The sequence below is a fragment of the Ovis canadensis genome, chromosome 2 (genome assembly GCF_042477335.2).
Source record: "Ovis canadensis isolate MfBH-ARS-UI-01 breed Bighorn chromosome 2, ARS-UI_OviCan_v2, whole genome shotgun sequence".
Lineage (NCBI taxonomy): Eukaryota > Metazoa > Chordata > Mammalia > Artiodactyla > Bovidae > Ovis > Ovis canadensis.
Window position 1 is genome coordinate 96,222,176 of NC_091246.1, and position 12,825 is coordinate 96,235,000.

Genomic DNA, 12,825 nt, shown 5'->3' on the forward strand with positions numbered 1-12,825 from the left:
CTTAGGAAAAATATATTTACAAAATAAAGTTACTAAATTATTCAAGTTACAGTTAGTAAACTGAAAACTGATTTAAACAATTAGCACTCTGCACCACCTCCCCAACCTGAAGACAGGACAGAACCACACTCAACACAGAATTTTAAATATGTAGTATAAGACAATCTTACCTTTACAATTTGGAAAGACAGATATGCTATAAATATAATTTGTATGACCATAAAATACTTCAAGACATTCGCCAGTGATTTGCCACCTTCTAATACTAGCATCATTTGCACAGGAGAGAAATTCTGTTTCACTCAAAATTGCCAAGCCTCTTACACAGTCTTCATGCCCTGTATTAAAATATATATATAAATATAAATCAATAAAAATGGATCATTTGGTTGATGGCTCTATGTCTTTTAATTTACTAACACTATTAAACATACCAGTGAATATTAAAAACTGACTTTCAAGTTAGAGAAATACATTTTTTTCCCCTTAGAAAAGCCTGGTAGCCAAAACTGGTAGTGTAGTTTTGGCAGTATTTTTTAATCACCAGTCTTATCATATCTTCTCTCATTATTTCTTAAAACCCTCCAGAATGGGATTTTGATCCACAGAATTTTTTTTTTTTTTAAAGAAAGTCCTTTATTTATTTGTTGGCTGTGCGGCATGCAGGGCCTTAGTTCCCAACCAGGGATCAGACTTGATCACCTGCGGTGTAAGCATGAAGTCTTAACCGCTGGACTGACAGGGAAGTTCCCCCATGATTTTTATTTGAGAATTCAACTTTTCTTTCCCAGTAACAAGTTATTATTCATAACATACACAATACTCAAATATAACAGATGAATAACAAAGTAAACAGCCCCACAATTTCTCACTACATAATACTAAGATTAGTATTTATAAAGTACCAAGAAAAGAAAAACCAGGATTACAAAAAAGATTTCAATTATTTAAGAGTTTGAAATAAAATCTATCATAGGATAAACTTTATTCAAATGTGAAATAGGTTGAGAGAGATTAATTTATCTAAAACCACACAAAGGCAGAGCTAAAGTAAGAATTCAAGTTTCCTGCCTCTTATTTCCTACCACTTTCGATTCAAATAACAACTTCTCTTACTCTTTTGATTCAACCAAAACATATAAAGCCAAACACTGCTGCTTTACCAAGGGAAATATTTCTTAATTTATATAAATGAAGGCATTAAAATGATAAAATAAAAATTAAGGAGTTGATTTTTTTTAAAGGGCAAGAATTTATTGAATTAAAACTTGTGTTATTGTATAACTATATATACGTGTATTTCTTTCTTTCAAAGGACATTAAATGTTTTTAAAAACGTAAAAAGATTCAATTTTTTCAATATTAATTGAGGCACTGTAGATGTCGTTACAATGTTTTTTAAAAGGACAAAACATTTTCAGACGTTTGTAATCTATAAAGGAGATCAGGCATCTAAACCTTTCCCATGCTCAGTATTTGCTGATTTAGATGACCTATAACAGATTAATAAAACTTGACACATATAGTGTATGTATGGAAGCAGAAACAGAGGGATGTTCTGTTATAACTCATTGTCCATTTTCCACCTACAGATAGTTTTATCTGCACAAGGGACATCTTGCAGTATTATTCAGGATGTTGATCAACTTTAAGGAATAAATAGAAGCAAGGAAAAACAAACAAAAATCACATCAAAAATTTAAGTGCCACACAAATAAATCATCAGTACTAATATTAGACAGCCAATTCCTCATTTTAGGAGTTATTTAATAGCTGAGGTTTTATAAGACTACCCACCTGAAAGTACAACATAAACAAAGCCTGAAAATTATTATTATTAAACACTGTATTTCAATATTAATAAAAGCATGAGTGAGGTTGTCCTCACATATGAAGGTAACTCAATTGACCCACACTTAGTAAGACTTATGCTTGGAAGTTTCAGGCTAAATTGTTCAAATGACAACCAAAATATAACTGAGTACCAAAAATTATGTAAATAACATACATAGAAGCACAGAGCCATATTATAGCTTATGAAGTAGCTATGTATTAGCCCATATCTGGTTGTCTTATGACAGATCTCAGCACAGCTTTTAAAAAGATATGACATATTAACTGTCAGAAAATTTATACTCACCCAAATTAAATGGCTGAAATACACTGATGTTTTTCAAAGTATCACTTTAAAACGTCTAAATTTAAAAAAAAATCATCTGTGCAAATATGAAGCAATCAGATTACAAAAGCTGTCTACTGTGATCTTACCAGAAAAAGTCCTCTCGCATCTTCCAGCTTTCCACAGTTTAATAGTCTTGTCTGCTGATCCAGTTAACATTAAGCCCTGTTCAGGTAATATCTTTACTGCCCAAACTGCAGCTGTATGACCCTGTGAGGAAAATGGGTATTAAGGTAAGTTGCCACAGAATCATCATATTTAATTATCTTATCAAATACTCGCACAGAACTACTGTACCTGTAAGGTCATCATGCATTTGTCATTCAGCCAGACTTTAGCTGTTGTGTCCCACGAGCCACTAAGTAATGTCCCAAACTTGCCAGAAGAAAGACTACAAACTAAAGGAGAAAAAGGTTAATTAACATATTTTCACAGAGAAAAATGCTCAATCTTGCCAGTTACTAAAACACTACAACTTTAAATACACTTTATGAAGTAAGGGTATTTAGCTAATTAAGGCTTAACTCAATGGAACTACAGAAAAGCACAGACTCTGGGGCCGGGCTCCCTGGATCCAAGTCCTAACCATGCCATTTAGGAGCTATCTGACCACAGGGATATTACTTAACATCAGATTCCTCATCTGTAAAAGGAGGGAGCAGGATTAAGTGGGTTGCACAATCCCTTCCAGTTCTAAGAAACTATACAGAAAAATAATGCAAAAGATTTTGGAACACTATACAGTTATTTAGGGTCACGCTAGTCAACACGACAAAAAAGAGTCAAGCCAAGTATTCAACAGTAATGAGATGGCTAATTAAATGCTTTATCTTGATGTAAAACTGTATAAGCTAAAAATTATAAATATGAAAAATTATCTAAAAACATGGAAACAAAAAAGTCAAGAGTTCTGATTTTAAATGGCAGATTGTCCACAGTAATGCTATAAATGGTCTTAATTTACAAGAACAAAGAAGACAAAATAATATAACTGACTTAGCAAAAAGGAAGAGGTTACACAGAAAGAGATTAGAAGCAGAGTAACTGGCCCCACAAAACTATGAGACTTAGTATCCACTAGGTTCCACAGAGGATGGGGCTAAGCAGAGAATCTAAGAAATGAGAACAGTGATTCAAAGCCTGCACACAATGCAGTGAAACACTAGAACTCTCCTCTCAGCCTACAGTGTCAGGAAAGTACATCCTCACCCACTGCAGGAAGGAGATTGGAGGTTATCCTCTGGAGGAAATGCAGCTGAGTTTCTAGACTCAGGTCACCAGGAGTAATAAATGGCTGGAATAAGGAGCCCCAAAAAACACAGGGGAATGAGCAGAAAGTCTCCATCCTAAAATGTGGTATCTATACCTGCTCCCACAAAACCAGGAGTCAGGCATATAGCGATCTCCATTCACCTAGGCAAGAGGCAGGAGCATTCTTAGAGGACTGAATAATGTTAAAGAACTCCAGATGCAGCAGACATTTGAGAGGATTTCCATCTAAAATGTTAGGCCATCAGCTCAACCTCTCTAACAAAGACCACCAATCACCAAGCTCCAGCCACATGAAAAAGAAAAACCAAAACAAAGAAACAGAAAAATAAGGGGTAAAGGGCTTGAGCGATCCATAAGAAACAAATCCAATTTCTGAAAGTGGAAGAAAAATCTTCAATCTGGTATTATTTGCAAACAGGTACTATATAAAAAAAGAACTAATGAGAGACCAAGAAAAATAAATGCTAAAAATAGAAGAACCAAACTAAAAATCCGGGGGGGGTGGGGGGGGGGAGTCTGAGAATTGGACCCAAAAGGCAAAGATATAGAAAACAGGAAAGGATAGTTAAGAAAGTCAGAAAATAATTTTAGAATGTCAAACATCTAAGTAACAGAGATTCCGAAAAGAAGTAACTGGGGAAGGAGGAGAAATTGGGGCAGAAAACAAAGAAACAGTATAAGAAAGATTCCCTCAAAATGAAGGTCAAGATATCCAGACTGAATGAACCTACAAAAGTGTCCAGTGAAAGGCACTTTAAGAAACAGAGACAGAGATGCACTGTGATATTTCGTAACATTAGAAATAGAGACGATCCCAAAAGTTTGGGAAGGGACCAGAAGTGTCCCATAGAAAAGACAGGAGAAATGGCATCAAACTTCTAAATAACACCATACACTAAAAGACAATAGAGCAATGCCTTCAAAATTCTGAAGTTAAATGGATTTAACATAGGATTCTACATCTAGCCAAATTAACAGTCAAATATAAGTCTAGAATAAAGCTATTTTCCGATATGCAAATACAAAATATATTTAACCCCCATGTTACAGTTTTCTTAGGAAGCTGCAACAGCTGTATTATACTAAAGAGTAAGCTAAGAATGATGAAAACAAGGGATCTAGGAAATACGGAAATCTGGAGATGACATTAACCCAGGGAGTATGAATGCAACAGGTGGCTAAAAGGAACCAAGAGGGAGGTTTCCAGGAAGCACATGGAACATGTAAAGATTTTAATGTGCATGGTAGCCATTAGTGATATTCATAAAATATTTTCTGCTCTTTACCTTCTAAGCAAATTATAAGACTGAACTTCAGTTCCTTTGGCTTTAGGCATGTTACATGACTTGTTCTGGCACTGAGAAATTGAGCAGAAATCATGTTACTTCCAGGTGGAAGCTTTAAGAACAGGAGCTCAATTAGGCCACGCTCCTCCCCACTGCTCCAGCATCTGTGAAAGCACATGCCGCACTGGAGCCTGTCATCTGGATACCTGCTGCACTGGAGCTACAAGAAGCAAAGCAAGCTGACTGCATTAAGCCACTGTGACACTAGAGCTGTCTGTTACTACAACGTCACCTAGCCTACTTCACTGAGTCAGAATTAGCAGCAAAAGTGAGGCACCACTAAAGTAAGTACCTGAAATATATGGGACTAGTATAACAGACAGGTGATGAGGAGATTGCTAACACAGAAGAGAAGACCAATGGTCCTTATTACGTAGTAAGGAACATTTGGTAAAGGTACCACTGACATTAACTCAGGACACAATAAACTTGTTATCTAAAGAAAGGCTGGAAAATGGGACTCCTGCGTTAGGTGTCATTTACTGTTGGACACATCTGGCTAGGTAGTAAAAGAAAGGAATGAGATCAAGAACTGGTTGGCTCCAAGCAGGAATGAAGAGTCCAAACCTGGGGATTTGCAGAGCTGGAAGAGCCAATTGCTTCTCAAGCCCAGGTGAAAAATAACCCTAGAAGTCCTTTCTGTACCAAAGGACAAGTGACATCCAGCTACATAACAGGTACAACTCAGAAACATGGCCATCTGTCCTGCACAGTGCCAAAACTTCCAAATGGATTTAAAGTATGTTCAAAACAAAGAAAATTAAGGTTGTTGCCATGAAAATAAACGCTTTCAACTGGGAAAATAGCTCAGGGAAAAGAACCTAAAGGCTCAGCTTTTCCAGTTAACTCATGTCCTTGGAAGGAAAGTGATGACCAACCTACAAAGCATATTAAAAAGCAGAGATATTACTTTGCCAACAAAGGTCCATCTAGTCAAGGCTATAGTTTTTCCAGTGGTCATGTATGGACGTGAGAGTTGGACTGTGAAGAAGGCTGAGCGCCGAAGAATTGATGCTTTTGAATTGTGGTGTTAGAGGACTCTTGAGAGTCCCTTGGATTGCAAGGAGATCTAATCAGTCGATTCTAAAGGAGATCAGTCCTGGGTGTTCTTTGGAAGGAATGATGCTAAAGCTGAAACTCCAGTACTTTGGCCACCTCATGCAAAGAACTGACTTATTGGAAAAGACCCTGATGCTGGGAGGGATTGGGGCAGGAGGAGAAGGGGACAACAGAGGATGAGATGGCTGGATGGCATCACCGACTCGATTGGGTGGACTTCAGGAGTTGGTGATGGACAGGGAGGCCTGGCGTGCTGCGATTCATGGGGTCACAAAGAGTCGGACACGACTAGGCGACTGAACTGAACTGAACTGAACTGAATGTAACTGGAAAGTGTTACACATATGTTGACTAAAAAACAGTACCACTCTACCATTTAGAACATAAAATTTGGGCTAGAAAGCTGACAAAAAAACAACATGACATAAGGATGTCAATCATTAATTTCTTCATCTTCAACTCACTGATGTGGTATTTTTCAAATTAAAAAAGAGAAAGTTAAAAAGAAAGAAATGACACTGGCCCCAAATCATCAAGCAACTTAACAAAATAATAAAAGATAACCTATGATAAAGTAGAAATAAACCAAGCAGAAAAAATACCCTTAAAATATGAAGCAATATTTTTACTGTACAGATTTCTATGAGAAACACCTTTACAAAATCAAGACTCATATGATTACATAAAATAAACCTTTGCATTAAAAAACAGGAAAACAAGAACATATATAAAGCAAAGGAAGATAATGATATGAAAAAATATTTGCAATTTGTATCAAAGGGTTAATAACTAATTTATAAAGGACTTTTAAATAGTCAATAACCCTATATTATATGGGCAAGAATATAGCTCTCAGGGGGATAAAATGCCAATGAGCCTTCCATATTTTAAAAAATGCCTCCCTCCATAATGAGAGATGCAAATTACCCCATACTAAAATGTCATTTTTCACATCATTTTGGCAACAATCTAAAAATCTGACAACATATTTGACTGGTAAGGGAAGAAGGGACTCAAATATTGCTGCTGGAAATGCAATAAAGGTTATGACACCAAATGAGGGGGTTTGGCAATAACTAATAAAATTACATATGCATTTACCCTTTGATCCAGAACTGGATATCATACCTAAATTACACTCACACACACACAAAAACCCAATCAAAAGACAACTGTATGCGCAAAAGATTGGAAACTTAGATATCCATCAATAGGAGACCAGCTAAATAAGCAAAATAGCTTTAGTATAGCTACACAATGAAACATAATGCCACTGTAAAAATGAACAAAGATTTCTATATACAGCAATGAAGTATTCCAGGACAGTACTATCAAGTAAAAATAGCCAGGGTAGAAAACTAAATACAGTATGTTACCTTCTATCTAAGAAAGGGGTAACATCGATATGCTATTTTTTTTTTTTTTTTTCAGAAAGAACAGAGCTATTAAAAAAAACTAGTCACTTACAGGGAGGGGATACATATATATATAAAATTATGACTGATTCACATTGCTGTATGGTAGAAACTGATACAACACTGTAAAGCAATTTTCCTCCAATTAAAAAATAAATTAAAATATCACATGAAAATAGAGTAATACAAAAAATTACTTATAAGAAAAGGATGGTGTGAGAAAGCAACACAGACTTCTCTGTACTCATCGTGTTAAACAGATTTTTCTTTGTAAACTATGTTTTACATAATTACAAAACAAAATTAATTAAAAAAAAATCCTGGAACACAACTCAAATTGAGGTTTCTAAATACTATTTCCCACTAAAAGAAAAACATAAGGTTCTTGGCAAAATCGTTGACTTCAGGTCTAGAACATTCTATAGTACCAAAAGTAAGGCCTTATCAAGAAGCCACAGAGGTGTGGAGAAAAGGGAACGTTCTTACACTGTTGGTGGAAATGTAAATTGATACAGCCACTATGGAAAATAGTATGGAGATTCCTTAAAAAACTAGGAATAAAACCACCATATGACCCAGTAATCCCACTCCTAGGCAGATACCCTGAAAAAGACACATGTATCCCATTGTTCATTGCAGCACTATTTATAATAGCTAGAACATGGAAGGAACCTAGATGTCCACCGACAGATGAATGGATAAAGAAGTTGTGGTACATATACACAATGGAATGTTACTCAGCCATAAAAAGGAATGCATTTGAGTCAGTTCTGATGCAGTGGATGAACCTAGAACCTATTATACAGAGTCAAGTGAGTCAGAAAGATAAATATTGTATTCTGACACACATATATGGAATCTAGAAAAATGGTACTGAAGAATTTGCTTACAGGGCAACAATGGAGAAACAGACATAGAGAACAGACTTATCGACATGGGGAGAGGGGAGGAGAGGGTGAGACGTATGGAAAGAGTAACATGGAAACTTACAGCACCATATGTAAAATAGATAGCCAATGGGAATTTGCTGTATGGCTCAGGTAACTCAAACAGGGGCTCTGTATCAACCTAGAGGGGTGGGATGGGGAGAGAGATGGGAGGAAGGTTCAAAAGGGAGGGGATATATGTTTACCTATAGTTGATTCATGCTGAGGTTTGACAGAAAACAACAAATTCTTTTAAACAATTATCCTTCAATTAAAAAATAAATTAAAAAAAAAAAGAAGAAGCCATAGGAACCAATTGTTTAAAGAAGCTTTCAATTGGGACAGTTTGAGAATCAAAAAAGAAAACAAGATGTTAGGGAATCAACTCATTCTGAAACCATCAGAAGAGGTGGGAGAGGGCAGAAGGCAAGCATTTACCCTGTCTTTTCTGGGTAAGTGTGCCACAGGGTAACCAAATAGTTGATGTGGTAGGTTCTTAACAAAACATGCTAGGTATTAAATCCAGAAATAATAGCAAAATTAGAGTAAATTATTTTTTCTGAGGGGTCATCAAGCTACGGCCTGTGGGCTACCTGTTTTTGTACGGTGCACAAACTAAGAATAGTTTTTATATTTTTAAGTTGGTGAGAGGGAAAAAAGGCACTTCTTGACATATGAAAATTATATGACATTCATATTTCAGTGTCCATAAATAAAAGTTTAGTGAAACACAGACGTGTTCACTGTCAATGGCTGCTTCTCCACGCACCAGCACAGGTGAGCAGTTACGGAAGTGACTGCATAGCCTGTAAATCCTAAAATATTTACTATCTTGCCCTGTACAGACAAAGTTTGCCAAACCCTATTATAGCGCTAAACATTGAACTGTTTACAAATGAAACAGTATATTGTAAATTTCCTTTAAAATAATGTTGTGGAAGGGGCAGAAGATGAAACCAAATAGGCCATGTGCTGATCATCCTTAAAGCTATGCAAATACATGGGTGGAAGAGAGCATTATAGTATTTCTCTTAAAATACGTTGTCTCTACTTTTATATACATTTGAAGATATCCTTTAAAAAGTTTTAAAAAAATCTATATCACTCTGTATTGAAGATTTCCCATACCTACACACAAAGCATTTTGCAAACTCCTTAAAAGTATTAAGTGTAGAATGCTTATGGGCCATACTATTTGCTTACAGATTTCCCAAACTATTCCAGAAACAACAAGAGCAACAACAAAAAGTACACATACTGCATTGATTAACTGCATCATTTTATAACAAAGAGCTGTTAAGCAAACACAAGTCCAGGAATATAACAGAATCAGAAATATACGCAAATCACAGAAAACATCATTCAAAAGTATTAAATACTCTCAAATAATGATACCAGACCCCCTACATACATTCCTTCTGGGACTTGATTTGCTACATAAATACAGAAATAACAGTCCAAAGATAAAGGAAGTGCTCTCAGTTTTCCTGAGTAAATGAATTCCTTGCAAAATTTTGGTTGAAAAACCAAAATTACAAAGCTTATAAAACTATAATCTCTTCCCTTTATAAATGAAATATTTGCTTTTTACATATATAGGTATGTCAGCCCTTACTGATGACAGTAAGTCTATAACAGAGAATTTATAGAACAATGATGATTCAAAAGGTTTTCTGTATCAAGCCAGTGACAGGTAAAAATAATAATGATAATAATAAAACCAGGGAAAGCAGATATAAGAATTTTATCTTCAAAAAGATGACACTTATTCAAACAGAAACATGCCAAAGTGTTACACTCACCAGTGTTTTTGTGACCTTTTAGTACATAAAGTGGTGCTGGACTCTCAAGTGAAAAAATGCAAATATTGTGGTCATTTCCTCCAGTGGCGATTAGTCCATGAGGGTACACATCACTTGAAGGTATGATGCATACACAAGAGACAAAATTGGAGTGGCCACTCATACAGTGCATTTCTGTAAAGCCCCTGTTAGGACTGGAAAGACATGACAGTTAATAAGATATACATTGGTCCCCTTACTTTATTTCTACTTATCAGCCGTTGTTACCCTAAGAAACCTCTAGTGAAGTGAAACATTCATGCAATTGGGATAATGGAATTTACTATCTATAAGCCTAAAACCCCTGAGGACCTTTACATACTATGAAACATTTACTTAGTATCCATTAGTATAGTGTGTGTATGTAAGTAGCTAGACTATCAATCACACTCAATATGTGAACTAAAGGGACCAATACAGGGACATATAAATGACTGCTCTAGGGACACAGGATATTAATAACTGCCTGGGGATTAGAATAATTACCAAATTGTTATACATATCATTCACTTGGCATCACTGCCTTACATAACAAGACAAACCACGTGGAAGGCAATAAATTAGCTGCTGAGGGGAACTAAAGAATTATATTTTTGACTCAAGCTAAATAAAGGAGTTTGTGGTCCAGCTAAAGGAGATGACACGAGTATACATAAAGAGGGAAGAGTCCCAGATAAATATTGCACACACCCTCATCTATATTCACTCCTCTTCCAAACACCATTATAACAATACATATTGTTTTGTATAATGCGTATTTTGTTTCTACCTATGTTTATTTTAAGAAAGGCATTAAACCCACAAGGTCAGAGAGAATAAGGAAAAAAAAAGAACAATTATAACACTGAATACTGAAAACTGACAGAAACGTAGTAACAGCCTTAGGATACGTGAATAAAATGAGTTCTAAGCAGAAACAGGGAAAGTAAGAGGCCCAATTTACCAATGAACCCCCAAAAGGCTCAAGAATGAGCACCACTACGTATCTCTAGGAAATGGGAACAAAAAAAGGTAGGAACTAGAAATAGGAAAGCTGGTTGAAAGTCTTCAGAGTCAAAAGTGGAATCATTTCAAAAAATCTTCAAAGGAAGGTATTTGGTAGTAGCTTTTTTTTTCCTCCAAATCTTTTCTTTTAAAAAAATTTTATTTTAAATTAGAGGATAATTACCTTATGATGATATTGTGATTTTTCTGCCATACATCAACATGAATTGGCCATACATGTAGTAGGAGCTATTTTTAACTTGTCTATTTTGGTACGGTTTTTTTAAAATGTGGTTTCAGAAACCATTTTATCAATAAGTCCAAAGAAATGTAAAAGATAAGCCATCTTTAAAAGTCTATATTATGTAAAGTACTGCTGCTGCTGCTAAGTCGCTTCAGACGGCAGCCCACTAGGCTCCTCTGTCCCTGGCATTCTCCAGGCAAGGATACTGGAGTGGGTTGCCATTTCCTTCTCCAATGCATGAAAGTGAAAAGTCTACCAAACGTGCCCCTTTAGCACTCTCTAGTATCAATGTTTGCGTGTAGTGTTCTGTGAAGCTCTTAATGGCAGAATCCAGACTTGGTTTTTCTTTTCATCTTCCTAAGTTTGCAGCACAGTATTCTACATGGTAATCATTAAGTACTTCTTGAATCAGTGGGGAAAAAAATAATTACATACAGCATCAAGAAAAAAAAACAAAAAACAAAACTGCCCCCTGTACCCAGCAAAAATCTGAAGTTTTCTTCAGAAAAGTCTTTGGCTGGAAGGAGAGGGCGGTGACACAGGCACAGCTGAGCCTTGGGGTATGGGTGGTACATGGGTGAAAATCCACCTGTGATGCAGAAGACCTGGGTCAGGAAGATCCCCTGGAAGAGGAAATGACAATGCATTCCAAGTATTCTTCCCTGGAGAATCCCACGGACAAGAGCCTGGAAGGCTACGATCCATAGGGTCACAGAGTCGACACAACTGAAGACACACACACCCTAATACTAAGCACAGAATAAGAATTACTAGGCATTTGGGGTAATATAGTGACCAAAACAAACAGGGAGGGGAAATAACCAATTTAGAGGAAACAGACCACTTAGGGAGAAAATAACTTAAAATAAAAAAAATCAGCATCAGCATCCTTAGAGATATAAGATATTGCAACCAAGAAACAAAACATAATTTCACAAAAAGTCAAGGCAATTTCTGAAAAAGTATAGAAGAGAGAGAGAGAGAGAGAAAGAGATACACAGAGAGAAATAAAAAAGCAATTTAGAAACAAGTTCAATATATGAATAAAAAGTTCCACAAAAGAAGACAGAGAAAATGGAGACGATGAAACCAAAGAATTTAAGAAAACGCTCCAGAACATATGGATATGAGTTTTCACATTCAAAGAGGCCACATTTAATGAACCTGAAAAATGAATGAATGTAGACTGCCTTCCAGAGAGAAAAAAATAATAGGTCAAGAATCACAATGACTTCAGACTTACTGTAACACAATGAATACAATGGAATAATGGCTTCAAAATTCTGAAGAAAAATTATTTGGAAATTACAATGCTACAAACTTTTAAATTATTACTCCAGTAGCTAGGCAGGCTAAAATCATTTTCCAAATGTAGGTCTTAATACACTATCACTGCACTGTATTTCAGGAAGCTCCTGGAGGATGTATTCTAATAAGGTGTCAAGGAAGAAAACCAAGAAAGTTTAAGGATAATCGATAGAAGAAATCCAACACAAGAGTCCAAAAATGGCTTAAGAGGACAGCGAAGGAAGATCCCAGGACTAGCTGTGTACCAGAGG

General features: G+C 35.9%; 1 protein-coding gene across 4 annotated transcripts in view; it reads right to left on the reverse strand.

Moving 5' to 3' along the window:
- The window catches only part of PLAA (phospholipase A2 activating protein), a 37,989-nt gene that overhangs the window by 20,245 nt on the left and 4,919 nt on the right, over positions 1 to 12,825 (reverse strand). For 2 of the 4 annotated variants that reach the window (XM_069574148.1, XM_069574147.1), the window contains exons 2-5: positions 10,000 to 10,193; positions 2,477 to 2,577; positions 2,269 to 2,389; positions 171 to 338 (exon numbers count right to left, since the gene is read on the reverse strand). In XM_069574148.1, the coding sequence (XP_069430249.1) occupies positions 171 to 338; positions 2,269 to 2,389; positions 2,477 to 2,577; positions 10,000 to 10,193 (584 nt within the window). The remainder of the gene's footprint in view (positions 1 to 170; positions 339 to 2,268; positions 2,390 to 2,476; positions 2,578 to 9,999; positions 10,194 to 12,825) is intronic. The other 2 variants (XM_069574150.1, XM_069574149.1) reach the window with 1 other exon arrangement.